The 18,365-nt window shown below is 36.5% G+C and overlaps 1 protein-coding gene across 2 annotated transcripts; it reads right to left on the bottom strand.

The window, feature by feature from the left end:
* Positions 1-8,276: 8,276 nt before the first annotated feature.
* On the bottom strand, positions 8,277-15,714 carry LOC112786634 (uncharacterized). 2 transcript variants are annotated; one of them, XM_025830003.2, is made up of 14 exons: positions 15,478-15,714; positions 14,525-14,624; positions 13,797-13,924; positions 13,395-13,548; positions 13,156-13,265; positions 12,806-12,889; positions 12,667-12,715; positions 12,491-12,582; positions 12,090-12,219; positions 11,848-11,927; positions 10,295-11,763; positions 9,729-9,842; positions 8,907-9,650; positions 8,277-8,702 (listed from the first exon to the last, which is right to left on the bottom strand). In XM_025830003.2, the coding sequence occupies exons 2-13, from the start codon at positions 14,615-14,617 to the stop codon at positions 9,076-9,078; spliced, it is 3,078 nt and encodes a 1,025-aa protein (XP_025685788.1). In that variant the 5' UTR covers positions 14,618-14,624; positions 15,478-15,714; the 3' UTR covers positions 8,277-8,702; positions 8,907-9,075. The 2 variants fall into 2 exon arrangements, with proteins under 2 accessions (XP_025685788.1, XP_025685796.1); XM_025830011.3 differs by having other exon boundaries at positions 12,090-12,216.
* Positions 15,715-18,365: the final 2,651 nt, after the last annotated feature.

The following is an 18,365-nucleotide window of genomic DNA, read 5'->3' as shown; positions in this document are numbered from 1 at the left end:
TTTCTTCTACTGCTTCGGATCAAGTGTGTTCAGATACTCCCATGCTCCAGTATTGATTCGTTGTAGTCCAACATTGCAGCATCAAATTCTTGAGTTGTGGTGGCTCGACCACACTCCCACATAGCCGGAATCAGACCCTGTTCAATTAATATGTCTGGTTAATACAATTGAAGTTCCAACCATATTAACAACAACTAACTGCATACTTTTTGTTGGTCACTAATGAAGTTCCAACCATGAACCTTGTAGTTGCCCAAGTCATTGTGTAAATGTTTCAAGAACCATCAGTTATCTCTAGTTTCTGAATCCACCACGGCATAAGCAATTGGGAAAATCTAGTTGTTCGCATCTTGACCTATTGCAGTGAGTAGCTATCCTCCATAGAAGCCCTTTAAGAATGTGCCATCAAGGCCAATGAAAGGTCTACATCCGTGTTAGGGTTCATATGGTTCGAAGAAATTAGAGAAGGAAAAGGATGAACAGTGATTTTATTATTCCCTTTTCTTATATTTATTTCAACAAATTTCATAATAAATATTTCTATTTTTCACAGTGTCACCTCAAATTGGCTACATCATACAATATCGTGTCACCTGACCTCCACCACTACCGGAAAATTTACTAAGGCCACGGAAGGGTAGAATTGACAACGGAGTTTTATATTCATATGTGCAAATGACTCATTAAAAATTTGAGGAGTACATCTATCCTCCGTATGAAAATCTGGGTGTAATTTTGTCTATTTTTCCATTTCAAAAAGTTCGGCTATACCCATCACAAAACCAAAATAAAAAGAGGGAAACAAACAAAAAAAAAGCAACAAAATAGACCTTCATTACTGTTAGAAACAAGAGACAAAACTAAAGAAAGTGTTTTGTGTATTATTCAGTTGAAAGAAAAGTACAATGTACAAGGGTATATATAGCTGCTAGTAGAATCAAAGTAATAAAAACATAGAATCCTACAATTAATATACAGATACGCTATATAAATACAAATGATACTAATTGATTTAATTGGATACTAATTATTCTTAACATCCCCTTCAAACTCAAGTGGGAGTTAAGGATACCATCTTGAGTTTGGATAACAGAGTCCGGAAACGAGTCGGATGATGAGCCTTCGTGAAGATATCAGCTGTTTGATCCAGTGTTCCAACAGCGATGAGACGAACAATATCAATAAGGATACGTTGTCGAACAAAGTGACAATCAATCTCAATGTGTTTGGTGCGTTCATGAAATACATCATTATGGGCAATCTGAATAGCACTACGGTTGTGACAAAAAACATCAGTTGGGAATGACTGAGGAGCACCCAAGTCTTCGAGAAGCCAACAAATCGAGATAACTTCAATAGTGGTGTCAACGAGAGCACGGTATTCAGCTTCTGAGCTTGATCGAGCAGTGAATGTTTGCTTCTTAGCTCGCCAGAAAATGAGAGAGTCGCCAAGAAACAAATAATAACCAGTAGTGGAACGACGATCAGTGGGATCTCCAGCCCAATCAGCATCTGAGTACGCTAGAAGGGATGAAGATGAATGGGCAGAAAAATAAAGGCCTTGGAATAGGGTGCCTTTGATGTAGCAAAGAATGCGAAGAACTGTCGCATTAGTACGAGGAGCTGACAAGAACTGACTAAGGACATGAACCGGATAGGCGATGTCTGGTCGGGTGACAGTTAAGTAGATGAGTCCTCTAACTAGCTGTTGATAAAGAGTAGGATTATCCAAAACAGTGCCATTCATAGGAGTAAATCGAACATTAGGCTCAAGAGGAGTAGACTCAGTGCGACTATCTGTGATTCCGGCTCGAGCAAGGAGATCTGAAGCATATTTAGCTTGAGAGAGATCGACGCCATCATCGGTGGATATGACTTCTAAACCAAGAAAGTTGCTGAGAGAACCAAGATCTTTCATCTCAAAAGTACGCTGAAGGGATGCCTTGAGATCAGAGATACCATTAACATCATCTCCAGTAATGATCATGTCATCAACATACAGAAGTAGAAGAACAACTCCATGATTGCTTTTACGAATGAAGAGAGCATTCTCATGAGGATTGCAAGTGAAACCAAGATTGCATATGGTAGTGCTGAACTTTTCAAACCATTCACGAGGAGCTTGCTTAAGTCCATAGAGTGTCTTGCGAAGGAGACAAACTTTGCTAGAAGGACAAGGATAACTCGGAGGGGGTTTCATATAGACCGTCATTTTCAAATCTCCATTAAGAAAGGCATTCTTCACGTCCATCTTACTGAGAGACCATTTTCTGACCGCAGCAATAGCTAGAAGAGCTCGAACAGATGTGAGCCGCGCAACAGGAGCAAAAGTCTCTTCGTAGTCAATACCATACTCTTACGTACAATCCTGAGCAACCAATCGTGCTTTATAACGATCAATGGAACCATCATAGCGAGTCTTGATCTTGTATACCCATATGCTTCCCACAACTTCCTGATTAGAAGGAGGATCAACCAAATCCCAAGTATGTGCTTTTTCAAGTGCCTGTATTTCTTCCTGCATTGCTTGTTGCCAATGTAGATTTGTGGAGGCTTCTCTAAATGACTTAGGTTCATGTTGATGAAGAATAGTAGAAAAACAATGATAATCAAGAAGATGATGAGGGGGATTTCTTACCCTAGAAGAACGAGTGGGAGGAGGAGGCATGACGATAGGAGCAGGATCGACGTCCGGTCGGGAATCATCGGGGGATGGAGAAGGCGGAAGAATAGGAGGCTGTGGAGGGTGACTCGAGATAGTGCGTGTAGAATCATCACTAGGAAAGAGAAGAACATCGGGGGTAGTGAAAAAAGGTGACTGCGTAGAAGGAATGGACTCAAAGGAGAACCGAGAAAACATGTGATGCTCCCAGAAAATAACATGACGAGATATGTGAATACGTTTAGAGAGAGGATCCCAACAACGATAACCCTTGTGTTCAGTCCCATAACCAAGGAAACAACACATACGAGCCCGAGGTTCAAGTTTACTATGTTCATGAGGCTGAAGAAGAACAAAACAGACACAACCAAAAACTTGAAGAGAACTATAATCTGGAGAGGTATGATAAAGACGCTCAAAGGGAGTAATATTACCAAGAACAGAAGAAGGGAGTCTATTGATAACATGAACAGCAGTAAGAACAGCTTCACCCCAAGTACGTTCAGGACATGAAGAAGAAAGAAGCATGGCACGAATAGAGTCAAGAATGTGATGGTGTTTACGTTCAACTCGTCCATTTTGTTGAGATGTACCAAGACAAGAAAACTCAGACAAAGTACCCTGTTCTACAAGGAAGATCAAAAGTTTGGAGTCACGGTATTCCACAGCATTATTGCGTCGAAAAACCTTAATAACCTTGGAAAACTGAGTTTTAATCATAGTGACAAAGTTAGTATAAATCTGAGGTAACTCATGGTGATTAGTCATCAAATAAACTCAAATAAAAGGAGAACAAAATGAGAGCAAGCAAGAGAGAAATTATTGTGAAAAGATAAAACAGGTTGTTTGGCAATTTGACAAGGAATGCAATCAAAAGATTCATTAGGAACCTGACCCAAAACTCCCTGAGATACAAGAGGACGCAATTTTTCTAAGGTGTTGTGGGTAAGACGTTGATGCCATAAGTGAAGGGTAGATGGAGAGGAAACATCACAGAGATTTGGTACAGGAGGAATATGGAGATTTTCCAGTTCAAACAACCTTCTGACCTTATGTACAGTCCCGATGATTTGTCCCGTTTGACGATCCTGTACACGACAACCAGAATTGGAGAAGGTAACATCAAAACCCATATCAACAACTTGACCAACAGAAATAAGTTGAAATTTAATTTGGGAATATAGTAAGTATCAGGAAGATCAAGAGTCGACTGGGAGTTAGAACCCTTGTGTGTTGCTAGCAAGAGGGAACCATTAGCAGTATTGACAAAAGGTGCATTTGTAGTGGTAGACAGAGATGAGAAAAGATCACGCAATGGAGACATGTGATTAAAGCAACACGAGTCAAAATACCATTTAGAATTACCTAGAGGAGTCGAAAAAGCAGCAGGGATATTACCAAAAAGGGTGATAAGATGCTGAAGAAGAGACGCAACATCAGATAGAGAGACAACATAAGCAGGCACAGTCTTGGAGAAGGTGGGACGAGAATGATTCTTGAGTTGATCAGGACGTGGGGGGCGCGTAGGACAGGTAGTAATTAAATGTCTCGAGAGCTTGCAATAATGACAGAACAGTTGTGAACAATGGTAGCTAATATGACCTTTCTGGTGGCATGTGTCATTCAACAGAGGAACAGTTACAGTTTCGACAGAAATTATTCTTTCTGTCTGTGGCGGAAAAAACATTTGATTTTTCTATAATAGTAGTCACAAAGGTCAAAGAGAGGAGAGAAAACTGCAATTTCGGAACAGAAAATGAGAAATCTGACGGCAAAATCGAAAAGAGCTCACCAAAAACCTTAGAAAGGGACCCACGGTCTGCCACCTCAGCAGCCATGTCGAAAGACACGTCAGCGGCCACGTCAGCAGGGAAGGACACGTGGCGCTGCGTGGTTGGAGGAGGAGAACACGTCAGCAGCTGACGAGGCGTGGAGATGGCAGCGGGTCGCAAATCTGATCGGGTCAGAGCGCGGGTTGAACAGGGATCCGTGGAGAAAATTACTTGACACATGGCGTGACAGAAGCTGTTGATCTGGGCGCTGATCCAACGGCACTGGAGGCGTCTGGAAGGAGAAGAGCTTCAATCGGATAGGGAACTTCGAGCGGCGCATCCAGCGTGGTCTGGCGGTAATTCCGGTGGCGTTGAAAACTTCGCAACGAGGGCAAGACAAGGGTGGCGGCGGTGACGCACCAAAGCATCGGGAAGGAGTCGAAAAGTGAGCACAAAGTATTGCTCGAAAACAAACGGACGACGACCTTTAGATGGCGCGTGTAGTGGTTTTCGGCGACGAGACGAAGGTGGTGGTAAAGGCGGTGACGAACCAAAGCGTCGGAAAAGGAGCGAAAATAGAAACCAAAAAACACTGCCGGAAGAAGAAAAAACAAACGACTATGAACGAATTTTCGTGAAAAAAAAAAGAGAATCTAAGCTCTTGATACCATGTTAGAAACAAGAGACAAAACTAAAAAAAAAAGTATTTTTGTGTATTATTCAATTGAAGAAAAATTACAATGTACAAGGATATATATAAATACACTATATAAATACAAATGATAAAAGTATAGAACCCTACAATTAATATATAGATACGCTATATAAATACAAATGATACTAATTGATTTAATTAGATACTAATTATTCTTAACAATTACCATTTTAAATAATAAATAAATTAACATAAAAAACGTTATCAAGAGGTTGCAGATTCGAGTCTCCTATCTTTGGTAAAAAAAAAAAAATTAACATAAAAAACGTTATATTTAAAAACAGTTGAATACCTGTCACCCAACTCCATTCGAGAGGTCCTTACAAATTTTTTTTCCCCAATTTATTCACCAATGACATCCAAAGAAGATTATGACAATTAACGACAAATAAACTCAAATCACAATTCAATTTCTGCTATCAATATAAAGGCTATGTTGTTAAGTAATTTGTGTTATGCATTGTTTAACCGTGGTAGGATGTATTATATATATTGAACCTGCTAATTCTTTTTGCCAATGACAAAATCCCATGCCCAATCATCAAATGTGATGCTTTCAGTCCCACTTCCAATTTATCGTTAGAATCCATCCCGACAACGATATTACATATCATTCCAAATATTGCATAAAAATTTGCACATGGTAGTTGCCGATTTAAGCCATCGCGAATTTTTTTTTTTTTCCTAACAAAACAATGAAACATCAAGGTTAGGATGAAGCAAGTTCTGAGACTTGGCAGGGGAACTAAATCATAACATGTTACGACTGAAGGGGCAATCAACTATGGTTGCTAGCTAGTAGCTACCATGTTTTATACCTGTTAGTTCTTCGGTCTGATTATTTAGTTTTAAATGCTTTGTCGAAGTCGAGCATAGTTACGTCTTACGTGCAATATTTTTTAGAGTAAAATCTCTTTTCCGCCCTTGTCTTTTTTCAATTTAAATAATCTACATTTTGCATATTGAAAAAGGACAACCCGCCGCTTAATGAAAAGGAAGTATAAGAAGCGGATTATTATTTTTTAACAGTTAAAGTGCAGGTTGTCTAAATTTAAAAAGGATAGGGCTAAAAAGAAATTTTATTTTATTTTTATGTTTAATTATTCTATTAGTTCTTATCATTTTACTAAATTTGCAATTATCTCTCTCTCTCTCTCTCTCTCTCTCTATATATATATATATATATATATATATATATATATATATATATATATATATATATATATATATATATATATATAATTAGATCCCTACACTATTTTTAATTTTGTAATTAGATTATTTTCATGTTAAAAACATTACAATAAACAAAATATTTTGCCCAAAAACCGTGTTAAAAAATCTAATTAGGTTTTTATTTGTCGATATCTTCAATTTGCAAAAAAATATCCAGTTAACTCTAATATTTTTTACATTATAAAATACCTAATTGCAAAATTAAAAATAACGTTCAATTAAATATATATAAGTCTAATTAAAAACAGTAAAGATAGAAAAAAACCAATAAAATAATCAAATAGAAGAACATAGGACTAAATAATGACTCGAGTTGAGTCTTCCAATTATAAGATACATTTATCTGAGTGCTAGTTGTTATTATTATTATTATTATTAGAGTCCCTATACTTTCTATTATTATTATTATTATTATTATTATTATTATTATTATTATTATTATTATTGAAATATCACATAATACACCAAACTTTAGTCACATGTATTAGGAATAACTTTGTTTGGATGCACACAATTTTAGGTTTTTGAAGATTTCATTCTAACCAATCTAACACTATGGATACAAAATGAAAAATGAGAGAAAAAAAATAAAAAAAATTAAATTTTTTTATGTGTTGTTTGAATGTAAAAAAAAATAAATAAAAAAGAGATGAAAAAAATTATAATAAAATAAAATTACATTAATATCTTTATCTATATTATATATAAATTACAATATATTAATATAACACAAAGGGTAAATTTATAATATATTTCTCTTACAAATTTTTCTCAGTTTTCTTCGCATAGATGAATCGAAAAGTTAAACATGGATTGCACGTCAATTTTTTTCCTTTACATTCAATTTTCAAACAGTGTAAACCTGTAAATGAATATATTTCTACTATGCCCCTTAATTACTCTGTTTTTTATTTATCCCTTTAGTTGCTTAAAATCTAAAACTATCATGGGTTATATTTCTATTACGCCCCTTAATTACTCTATTTTTTATTTATCCCTTTAGTTGCTTAAAGTCTAAAACTACCATGGAACCCATGATGATTTCTCGTTGAGTGTTGCTGAGATTTTCAGCTTTGAGCGTGACAACCAATGTGACCTCCACCAACAGCATCCGTGACAACCAACAGCACTAGTCTGGGTCAGAGTCGCTATTGTGGGATGGGTGAAGACCGCCATTCTGTAGAGGCGAGGATGATGCCACTGCTGCCTTCGTCCCTACGGGTATTGACAATTTTGGGTTGCCACCTACTCTTCCTCTACCCAGCTCCCTCCTCTCATCCTCTCCGTCCCATCAACCATCCAATATCTGCCACTCTTCCACCATTGCCTCTGCTTCCTCTTCTTCCTAGCTTCATCCGCCTTTGCAATATATACATTAAGGGGGCAAGCTAGAGATACGTTCATTTAGAGGGTCAGAATGAAATCTCAAAAGTCCAACATCGTGTGCACTGAAACACACTAAGTTAATGGAAAGACCAAAGCTGAAGCCTAGATACATGCAGAGACAAGGAGAGTTCAAACCCATAATCCTAACCCTTGGGTTCTTGTTATGCCACAATATTCGAGTACACCTAATCTTATTTCTGTTTTTGATAAATAAGCTAGGTAAGTTATGCTCCCCACAGCTTTGCTCATTACGAATAAAATTAATAACACTTTATCTACCTAAACTTAAAAACTTATTATTTTTCAGAAAATGCAAATCAACCAACGAAACTGTAACAAAATATGCAGCAACACTCCCATTAATTGTTAAAATAAGCATTAAAATATTAAGCGTCTTGCTAGACAGTTTTGGAGATAATAAGCACATTGTAACAAATTCGGGAGATCAACTTGTAGGCATTGTTATTTGTTAGGATTTAAGATAAAGGAGAGAAGTGGAAAAGAATTTAAATGGTGAAATGGAGTAGAGTAAAATTTAATAGCAAACAAAGGAAGCTCATAACATTACCACGGGCTCCCATTCGTTCTCAAAACCATCAACCCAAGCATAAAGTTGTGAGTGAGTGAGAGAGAGAGAGCTTGGAGATTTTTTTAAGGGGGAAAAAAAAGGAAAGGAGCCAATTGGCTTAGCCGGACATGCCACAGTATTACACCACATACCCACAAGGGAGGTTAAACGATACGGAAAAATACAACAATAAATATGTGACTTAAACTATGTGATTTTGAACCAACAAGTTCTCACCCTCCGAAGGGAAAACACTCAACTAAGATCTACCTGCTAGCACCGGCAGTTTGATCACATTAGTCATTAGCATTGATGGTTGATGCCTTGAAAACACCAGCACAGCTCCCGTCCGCAAATCCAGAACTGGAATGGATTAGAAAAGGGGGAACATGAGGGCATAGTTACAGAACAAGACAATGTTTATATGACATAACATTATACCCCTTCATTAAGGCTTAAAAAAAGGCACTTAATTTTCATTGTCATATGCACTGGCAAAGTGCTAATGTGATATAAACCAATTAAACCATAAAGACTGAATCAAGAGAACAGAAGATCAATAATTACCAACTGCAGCTATAGATTAACGCTTCTTGGGAATTTCATCACTAGGTAGCCCAATACAGCATTACACCAATCCGGAGTCAGTCTCATCTCCGTGACACAAAAACTGTTCTGTCCAATTCTGCACAGCTTCACCAATGCCAACAATAAGAGAATACATAGGCTCGCAAGGTCACATCCCAAATGTTCTATTGTACAGATCACCAGAATTTGGCATCCGATATTTTGAATCATCATATCCCGAGTAAAATTTATTAAATCCAAATCTTTCATTTCTCAAAAGTTCAGCCACGCCTAGATTATTTCCACTTTGCATCTCATTCCACCCATCCCACTGCCCATTTGACATGACTGCATTCGTAGATTGCTGCAGAGACATCTGAGGGTATGGGGAAATATTACTGACCTGGGATTGGTCTAACCTTGAAGATATACCATAAGAATCTCCAAGCTGAGAAAAGGTATTCCCAATATCCGGAAATCGAAGATTCTGTTGAGGCTGTGAGAGAGATCTTTGCATCAATAATTGAAGTCTGGCCTCATTATTGTCGAAGTAATTTAACTGTGGCATGAGATTAGATCGCATGTCAAGTGCTGGGGTGTTTAGTGCCCCTTGAAATCTCCCTTTACCAACAGCCAAAATAGCAGGGTCCATAAATTCAATATCCCCTGCACCACCGATATTTCCAGTTGGGGCTGTTTGATATGAATTTCTCAAAAAGGAGGAATGGTCAAGCAATGAATTCCCTGTCAAAGATAAGAACATTCATTACCAACCAATAAATGATTTCAAAATAGCACAAGTCAAGAGACATCATAACAAACCAGGCATCGAGTCAAAAGCCTGCTCCACTCTCTCATGAGAAGAAAAGCCCGGTGGTGGCGGCCTGCTTGGAACTGAAAATCCTGGTGGGGCTGAAACCTGTGCTCTTGAAACAGCTGTAATGCAAAGGAGGCATGGTGTAAGATTATACAAAGCCTAGAAACAGCTAACATTTGCTATAATATTATGAGCAAGTGATATGATTTTCATTCAAAATCAGTGATCAACTTAAAACAATACAAATTTGAAATGTAATCTTGGTTGGTATGTATATAAGCAATTGGCATTTAGCCTGACATAGAAAATTCTTTTTCCCATCTAGCAACCCATCAACAGCAAAGACGAATCAGCTTTGCAGGACAAAATAGAACGTCAAAATTATTCTAACATACACATCAATATCCAGTACAAACTAATAAAATCACAGAAGTGATGATAGTACCAAGCGAAAGGGCCAAAAGAAGTGGAGTGTGTGACGTAGAAGATATAACAAAACCAATATATGCCAGAAAAGAACTCAATGCATGAGTAGTGCAGTCAGTTTAAGGGAAGTTATTTTTATAACCACCTGAAAGCTTGTTATTAGAGTGAAGAAAATGACCACTGCTGATATTTTCAGCATCCTCAAAATTACTTGTGGAAAAACCATTTGCTATGCCCAATTTATCCATATAGTAATCTCCTTCCACAAAATCATGGATGACCGAGGACGTCTTTAGCTGTGGTTGGCTCACACCATAAGATGGATGCACATCATGGGATTGAAATTTGGATTCCTCCTGCCTCGCAAAAGAGAATCTAGATTGATTATTACTCTGAACTTTCCAGGAGCTAGATTTCTTCATCGAACCAGACTGGTTTTCAGTGTTGTCACCCAACAACTTAGCTAAATTATGCGGTGATGTCATTGAATCATCCCATGGATCCAAGTCCATAGACAATATATTTGAAATTATACTACTCTCACCCTTATCAATAGCACAATCTCGTCCAGTATTAACTGCTTCACTAACTAATCTTCCAATGCTTTGTCTGTTCCTTTCATCAAGGAAACCATAAGAACTGCTGCTGACCAATTTTTCAGGGTATCCACTATATACAGAGGAATTTGAAAGATATTCATTCCCATCTCTTTCATTAGCTGACACAGAACCAGCATTTGCACCAGTACATGATTCACCAAGCTGCTGAAGATGAGGGCTAGAATGGCTTGATACATGAAGGAAACTAGTTGACTTTGGCAAATAAGATCGGCAAACAACTTCTGGATCCTTAAGTCTTTGATTATCAAAAGATGCTACATCATCTTCAACACTATCTGAAACTAATTGTGAATGAGAATCCAATCTCCAATCTAAATGTTCCCTTGAACTACAAACCCCATTATCTGAGCTAGCACCTTTACCAGCCTCATTTGAAGTTATTAAATCTCTAAACTTGTCAACATTATGCTGTGTTCCTTGAATTTCAGGAGATTTAATCAAGAAATCAGAAGGCGGGCTACTAGGTTTGGTTATGCTGGAATTTTCTTTTGCAGCATCTCCATCAATGTCAATGGAGGATAACTCACAGGACAAATTCTGAATCTCTTCATTGGTAGCAGTAACTGCTTCCTCAGGACCAGAGCTGCATGATTGTCCAGTGATGTAAGTGGAATTTACGGTGTTTAGTGTAGTACAACTACCTCTATCACTATCTTGAGAAGTCAGAGAAGACAACTGGCTATTCAATTTTGTAGGCACGGGAGAAATATCCGAAGCCAAAGTTTTATCACCTGTACTAGCCACAATGTCGACACTATTGTATTGTTTAATGGGTTTCAACAGCCCATTTTTCACTCTAGGCATACCATGACTCCCATCACCTGATGGTGGCCTTTTTGTCACATCACAATGCAATGCAGAAGCCTGAACTGTACCAACAACAGCAGCTGAAAAAGGTAGTGAGCTGCCAACTGTATCAGGTTTTGCCTTGGCTGGTCCATTTTGACATGATTGACCTCCCGCAGAGGGCTGACAATTTGTAGTTTGGGTTCCCCTAAGAAAAAACAAAATATATGTAAGACACAATTATCTCATGACAAGTTCACCTTTCAAAGTATATAACCACATATTACCATACCATGAAGAACTAGAAGGAAGAGCTCCAGGTCTCCCACAAAATCCATTAGGAGGTGAACCTCTTACCGTGCATACAGAGTTCTGATTCATCATTAAATATAAATGTCAGTTTATTCCTATTCAACTGATGGCTGCACAAATACACTTCACAAGTAGTTTAGCAATTGCTAAAAGATGAACAGACAACATATCAAAAGATAACACCAAAAAGAGGCATTAGTACACAACACGAGAAAATCTTACACTTGAAGCATTTTTAACAATAGGCTTTGCCAAGGAGTTATTCATGCCATCATCAAACGGTGGAGGTAATATACTCCCCGACCTCCTTTGCATGTTGTTTGTGGCACCAGTGATTTGCTGAACTCGACTTCTTCAAAACAAGAGAGCAAGTCAACAAACAATTATATAAAAGCACTACATTCAGTTCAAGATTCAAAAAAGAGAATTCAGAAACTGAATTGCCCAAATCCCAGTTAACGATTCAATTTATGTAAAATGAACCCCCAAATACATAACAATTGATCTAATTGACTTTACTAAAGAAAAAAAAAATCATCATGATAAAAAAAATTGCTGAATATCAACAATGATAGATGTTATTTTTAACCGAAAAGTTTTGAAACGAAGTTATAAAAAAGTACCTGGTGTATGCTGAAATTATTTCATCTTTTGTAAAACTATCTTCTTGAGAGCCAACCTCATGTAGGTATAAACAATCAGGATTGCTGCAAGGCTGGTTATAGAGATATTTCCCCAATTAAAAGCATAACCAATTAAGGCACAACTTAAAAAACTGCAAACACAGTATCTTTCATACCGCATTTCGGAGCCATGCATGACAATATTTTGTGGTTCCAAAACAAGCCCTGAAAATGCGAACATAATTGTTAACCAAGACTTTGGGTCATACATGCCATTTGCAAACCAAAAAAGAAGAATATGTATGTTTTTTGTACCTTAGAGGTCTACCCTCCAAAACAAATCCATGTACATTTTGAATACAGCGAATTGCTTCTTCCTCCTTTGAATAAGTAATATATCTGAAACAAAACATCCAATTAGGAACTGCCCATTAAAGTAATTAAACATGTTTGTACAGACAAACAGAATATATCAAAGAAAGGGGCACAAATATGCTGCCACCCTTTTTAAGTCCATGCTACCTATAACTCTAGTTGAAATCATTTTGTTGGTTGTAAGAATTGTTCAATAACCCAAAACAACACATAACAAAACACGGCAACGTAACCGAGAAAACCATAATGCCAGTGAGGAGAAAACTAAACCACACAATAAAATAACTTACACACTGCATGTCTCATTTGGAAACTGCTGAATAACACCAGCAGCTGTCCGCGACATCGACACTTTTAAGACCTTCCCGTACTGACCAAAATATTCTCGGCGCTGGAGAAGCTGTATAAATGGTGATTAAAATAAAAAGGAAATTCAATCAGGGAAAGGACTGAAAATCAAGGATGAAACATTCTGAATTAGAAAAGGCACCACTCAGGTACTCGAGCAATGAGAAGGTAAAAATTTTACTTCTTCATCTGCCAAGTTGAGAGGCAACCCAACTATGTAAACAAGGTTGCGCTGAATCACTCGCACGCTACTGAGCTGCTTCCTGCCATCAGAAGATTTAGTCTTTGCTTTCTGATTCTTCATCTTTTTCTCCATATGAATCTCATTCACCAATCTATAAGCAAAACAAAAATGGTGAAGAGCTAGTTTCACTTTATAATAGATTGGAATGTTAAAAAACTAATAACGAAAACTTCTTTGTCTGACATTATCAGTTGTTCCACGTGAAACATAAGTTGAGATCTCCTAAAATATATCTGTTGAAAAAAATTATTTTGACAAACCATGCTAGGGAATGAAAATTGCTTAGGGAATCAACATAACATTTCCAAGCATACAGAAATATATGGTTAACATAACAACCTCTCACAGTTTGCAGCCATCCCAACAATCTTTTCCTTATCATAAGGGGAACGACATGCAGGGCATCGACCCTCTGTGTCATCCTTTTCAGCCATGTCCATTATGTGGTGCCAGCACCAGACACATATCTGCACAATTAAGGAGAGATGAAACTGACATTCATTGGAATGAATCTTGTGATAAAGACATATAATCAGGAAACCAAACATAGACAGCATCTAGTATATCACAAGTAAAAGTTGAAATGAGTTGGAAGAGAAAAAGAAGGGATACTGTGTTTTAACCACCATTTTTAGCCTCACCGAAGTTGAAACTCCCTCCATCCCTTCTCTTCTATCACTTTCACGTTTTGGTACAACAATGGCAGAAGATGGGGAAAGGGAAGGAGTAGGAAACAATCACAACAGTACAAACTAATATAGAAACACGCCAGTCATGCCGCAAATTTAATTAAAAAAAATATCAACAACAAATGCCAACTCAAAAGATCTCAAGCCAAATAATTCGGCGTAATAACGGCTAAAACTTGAAGCTTAAAAAATAACGATTGTTCAAATATCAAGATTAACGGAATGTTGTATACACTAAATAAGTAACTAAACTGACAAGGAAATCAAGTAGCCTTTACAAGATGAATATAAAACGCTGTTTTCTTCTGAAATAAATAAATGTCACTATAAAAGCTTCCTAATCATTTCAAGACCATAAGATATTATATAGAGTCAAACCTCATAACCACATTTGCATGGCTTCAACTGCTGATCGGTCAAATCCATCTCTTCAGCACAGAGAGGACAAGTCCTTTCTCCTTCGTCACTCATGATGGCTCTGAATGTAAAGAGGATAAGCCATAAGGCCAAAGTTAGTCAACTAAACATAATTATATCATTATATCAATAATAAATAATTTTCGTCATAAACTTTAGCAGAAGATTCTTCTAATAGCCCAAAAAATTGAAGATAGAAAAGATAAAAAGAAAAAATAAATCCACACCCAGTGAGCTCAAAGAAAATAGGACACATGAATCACCCCCCCCCCCCAAAAGAAAAAAAAAGATCAATCGAAGCACAACTTAAACAGCTCTAATCATCATACACCAATCAATATAACGACCTAAATTCAAAGTTCACAGTGTCTCTACACACTAAGGCATTCACTTCAGAAACACAGTAACCAACAACCACCGCTCAAAAATCTGAGCACCGGACATAAGGCAAAATATGATATAATAAATCGACATTAAAAAATTATTAAAGAAATAAAGCGAGTTCAGAATCCATATAAACCCCTAACCCACCCACACGATCTTTGGACTCCATAAGATTCAATTAACAAATCATTGCCAAAAAGATCTTTAATGAATCAAACACAAGTACGGAACAGATCAACTGGACAACCCATCAAAACACATAAAATCGGATTAAATAACAATAAAGAACGATAATCAATGAGAACAAAATATCCAACATGTAAAGCAAAACCGAAAAGACGAGCTCCGAAAAATTGAAATCAGAAAACAGGCGAATGAAAACAGAATTCCATGACGTCAATAGCGAGGGCTAATTTGATTAATCAGAAAAACCAATTAGGGATCTAAGAGAAGATGCATCTTCTCTTCTCTGTTCCAATTAGGAAAGAAAAGAGAAATTAGGGTTAGGGAATGAGGAGTCGGCAACTCACAGTGTTGAGATCGAAACGCGAAAAACTGTGAGGATGAGATTGTCTCGAAAGCGAAGAGAGAGAGAAATAGAGAGAACAAGAAGAAGCGCACGATAACGAAGACGAAGAGAAGAGAGAGAGAGCACAAAAGGGCAGAGAAAAACCACAAGGTGTCTTTTAAAAGAGAGAGAAAGAAATAGAAGGTGCTGTTTGGATGGCGTTTTTGGTTCTCTTCCCTCTTTTTATCTGCGCGTCGCTGTCATTGTGTGCATCATAGAGGTCACTTAAATGGCCTTGGATTTGTAGCTAATTACGACGATTGCCCCTCATGTTTCCTCTTCTGTTTTGTCGAGCTTCTTTAGGCCACAGCTGGTTCGAGTGTTTTTGGTTAGGATCTTTCCGGTAACACGTGGTGCTCCTGATGACTGACACCTGGCTTCTTTTAGATCCGACGAATGTGCTTGTAGACAAAATAATTGTCACTGGAATATCGACATATATTTTTTTAAATGTTAACCAAACTTTAGTATACCACTTAGGTATTGAATTTATATTTAATATTCAAAATATATAATATATTTTTTAGTATATTTTTTATGTGAATTATTATTACACTAAAATTTGACCAATATCTACAAAAATTAGTCGAATATGAAAAGTTAATTAAATGAATTTTATTATTATTATTATTATTATTTGTTACCTTATTCTAAAATGGTGATTTGTCTATTAAATTTTTGAAAATTTTAAAATTACTCTTATTATTTAATTTATGTCAACTTCATACCTAAATTTCAAAAGAAAATTTTGTTTAAATTAACAATTTTTATTCCAATAATGTCCTTTTTATTTTCCTCAACTTTCTTCTTCCTCTTTGTTTTCCTTCCCAACTTTTCTTCACTAGTCCTCCATAAACCCTTTTCTTATTCATCATTGTCACCTACTTCCTCCACCTCCTTTTTCACCCTAACCACCACAACAACCATATTGCGCTAACAATAGCAAACAACTTAGAAATGCTCTATGTACAGATTGATGATACGAAGCTAATTAAAGCTCAATGAAAATCTTTCATGTGTGTCTCCCAAATTTTCAAGGGAGCTAATCATATTCATATCACGCCAATTTCAACTTCATTAAAATAGTACCCTTCATCACCCTTCATCGTTAGGATTTGAATATGTCCACGGTTTTTCAATCTCTTATTTTTGTATGTCTTATTACAACAATGTAATGGACAATAATGATATTTCCTGTAGTGGAAAGAAGAAAAGGAGATGGCGCCGACGTGTTGTGCGACAAAGGAGGAGATATGGTGACCATAGTGATTAAAATTTAAAAGGAAAAGTATATGAAACAATGTATACAGTGAAAAAGTGAACAACCATCTAAAAGGTAGTGTTTGTTTGCAGGAATTGGAATTGAGACTCGGGGACAAGAACTTAATATTATGTTTGTTGAGTTAAAAATTGGTATTAAATTTGAGATTGGTACTTAAATTTGAGTTTCTGTCTCCAAAATTTTAATATTTTAGTACCTTCAAAAAGTAGAGATACAGAAGATTGAGATTTTTAAAGACAGAGACAGAAACTTTAATAATATTTTGTACTTAAAATACTCCAATTCTAATTAACTAATGTCAACTTTACCCTTTTTTCAGATTAGGACTTTAGTGTTAGCAGCCCCCTCACTCCATCTTCTCATTTATTCTTCGAAGTCTAGGTTGCAGCCTCTGCATCGCCAATGTCAGGATAGCACCTCGTCGCCGCTGTTGTAACCACCGCACGGTAAGTGAGTCACTGTCGAAGTTCGTCTTCCTAGGCCGCGTGTTCTCATGTCTTCATTTTCTCCTTTTCACAAGACAACGTTCGAGGAACCTAATTGAAAGAGTCTCCCTGTTGCTGTCGAATTCAACAACTTCCTTATCGTCATCATAGCTTGTGTAACCTAGGTTAGTTGTGGCCAAATTTCTTTACTGATTTTGTTTTTTTTTTATGTTGCGACTAACGTTCTGTGGATTTGATTATTTGTTCTATTAGATGCATATAAAGAATTTTTCTTTTTCTCTCTTCAATGCGATTTGGTTCGTTATTCTAATGTATAGATGCGTAGATAGCTTTTGTGGATTTGATTCTATGTTCTCATGTCTTGTTTCATTAATTTCGTTTGTGTTGTGCTTCTTATGAATTAGTTTTGGTCATGTTTGATTTTTTTGAAACTCATGTTTATGCAGCTTTTGATTTTGAACTTTTGATGCTCTTTTTGCAAAATTTATGTCTGTTTAATGTGAAATTGTGTAAATCGTTTTGTAAATATATGATTATTGTGGCTATAACCAGCTCACTCAAAGTGATTTCTGAAATCGTATAGATGAAAAATTTGTTAGCTTAGTTGTAGTTTAAAGAGTAGTGTCACTCCAGTAATATACTTTGATATTCAACTATAACTAATAAAATTTTATATAACTGCACCAAACACTTTATTTGAAATTGGGTTGCACTTTGTTAGGGGAACATGTTAATCAGGATCAGTTTTGCAAATTTAACATATTTTAAGAGTTGGTTAAGTTGTTGTTATCTTTACTAAACCCGTCTCTTATCAAATGAAGTAGAATTTTTATTTTAACTTAAAGGATAAAAGGTAAGATAGTCTTTTAGTCTATTTGAATCTTCAAAATTAATGATTATTAAGCTCATTTGAATTATTTAATCTGCACAAGTCTAATTAACTTTTCTCTTTTTATTTGCGTGACTTGTTAAGACCTTGTTAGTTAGTATAACTCCAACTACTTTTTTCAAAATATGCACAAGTCTAATAGCCTTTTCACGTTTTCTTGTTTAACTTCTTAGGATGAATAATCTCAACGACATTAATATAGTTTGTATGATAATCATGAATGGTTCAAAGTA

Source organism: Arachis hypogaea, chromosome 3, assembly GCF_003086295.3.
Source record: "Arachis hypogaea cultivar Tifrunner chromosome 3, arahy.Tifrunner.gnm2.J5K5, whole genome shotgun sequence".
NCBI lineage: Eukaryota > Viridiplantae > Streptophyta > Magnoliopsida > Fabales > Fabaceae > Arachis > Arachis hypogaea.
This window is presented reverse-complemented; position numbering and strand designations above follow the sequence as displayed.

Bases quoted from the DNA above. Each gene is read 5' to 3' on its own strand.
- LOC112786634 (XM_025830003.2), bottom strand. From the start codon at position 14,617: ATGAGTGACGAAGGAGAAAGGACTTGTCCTCTCTGTGCTGAAGAGATG. The intron at 13,549-13,796 runs GTTGTTATGTTA...TTTTGCTTATAG, and splicing joins ATGGCTGCAAACTGTGAGAG to ATTGGTGAATGAGATTCATA. The intron at 12,890-13,155 runs GTAAGTTATTTT...GTTTTGTTTCAG, and splicing joins CCAAATGAGACATGCAGTGT to ATATATTACTTATTCAAAGG.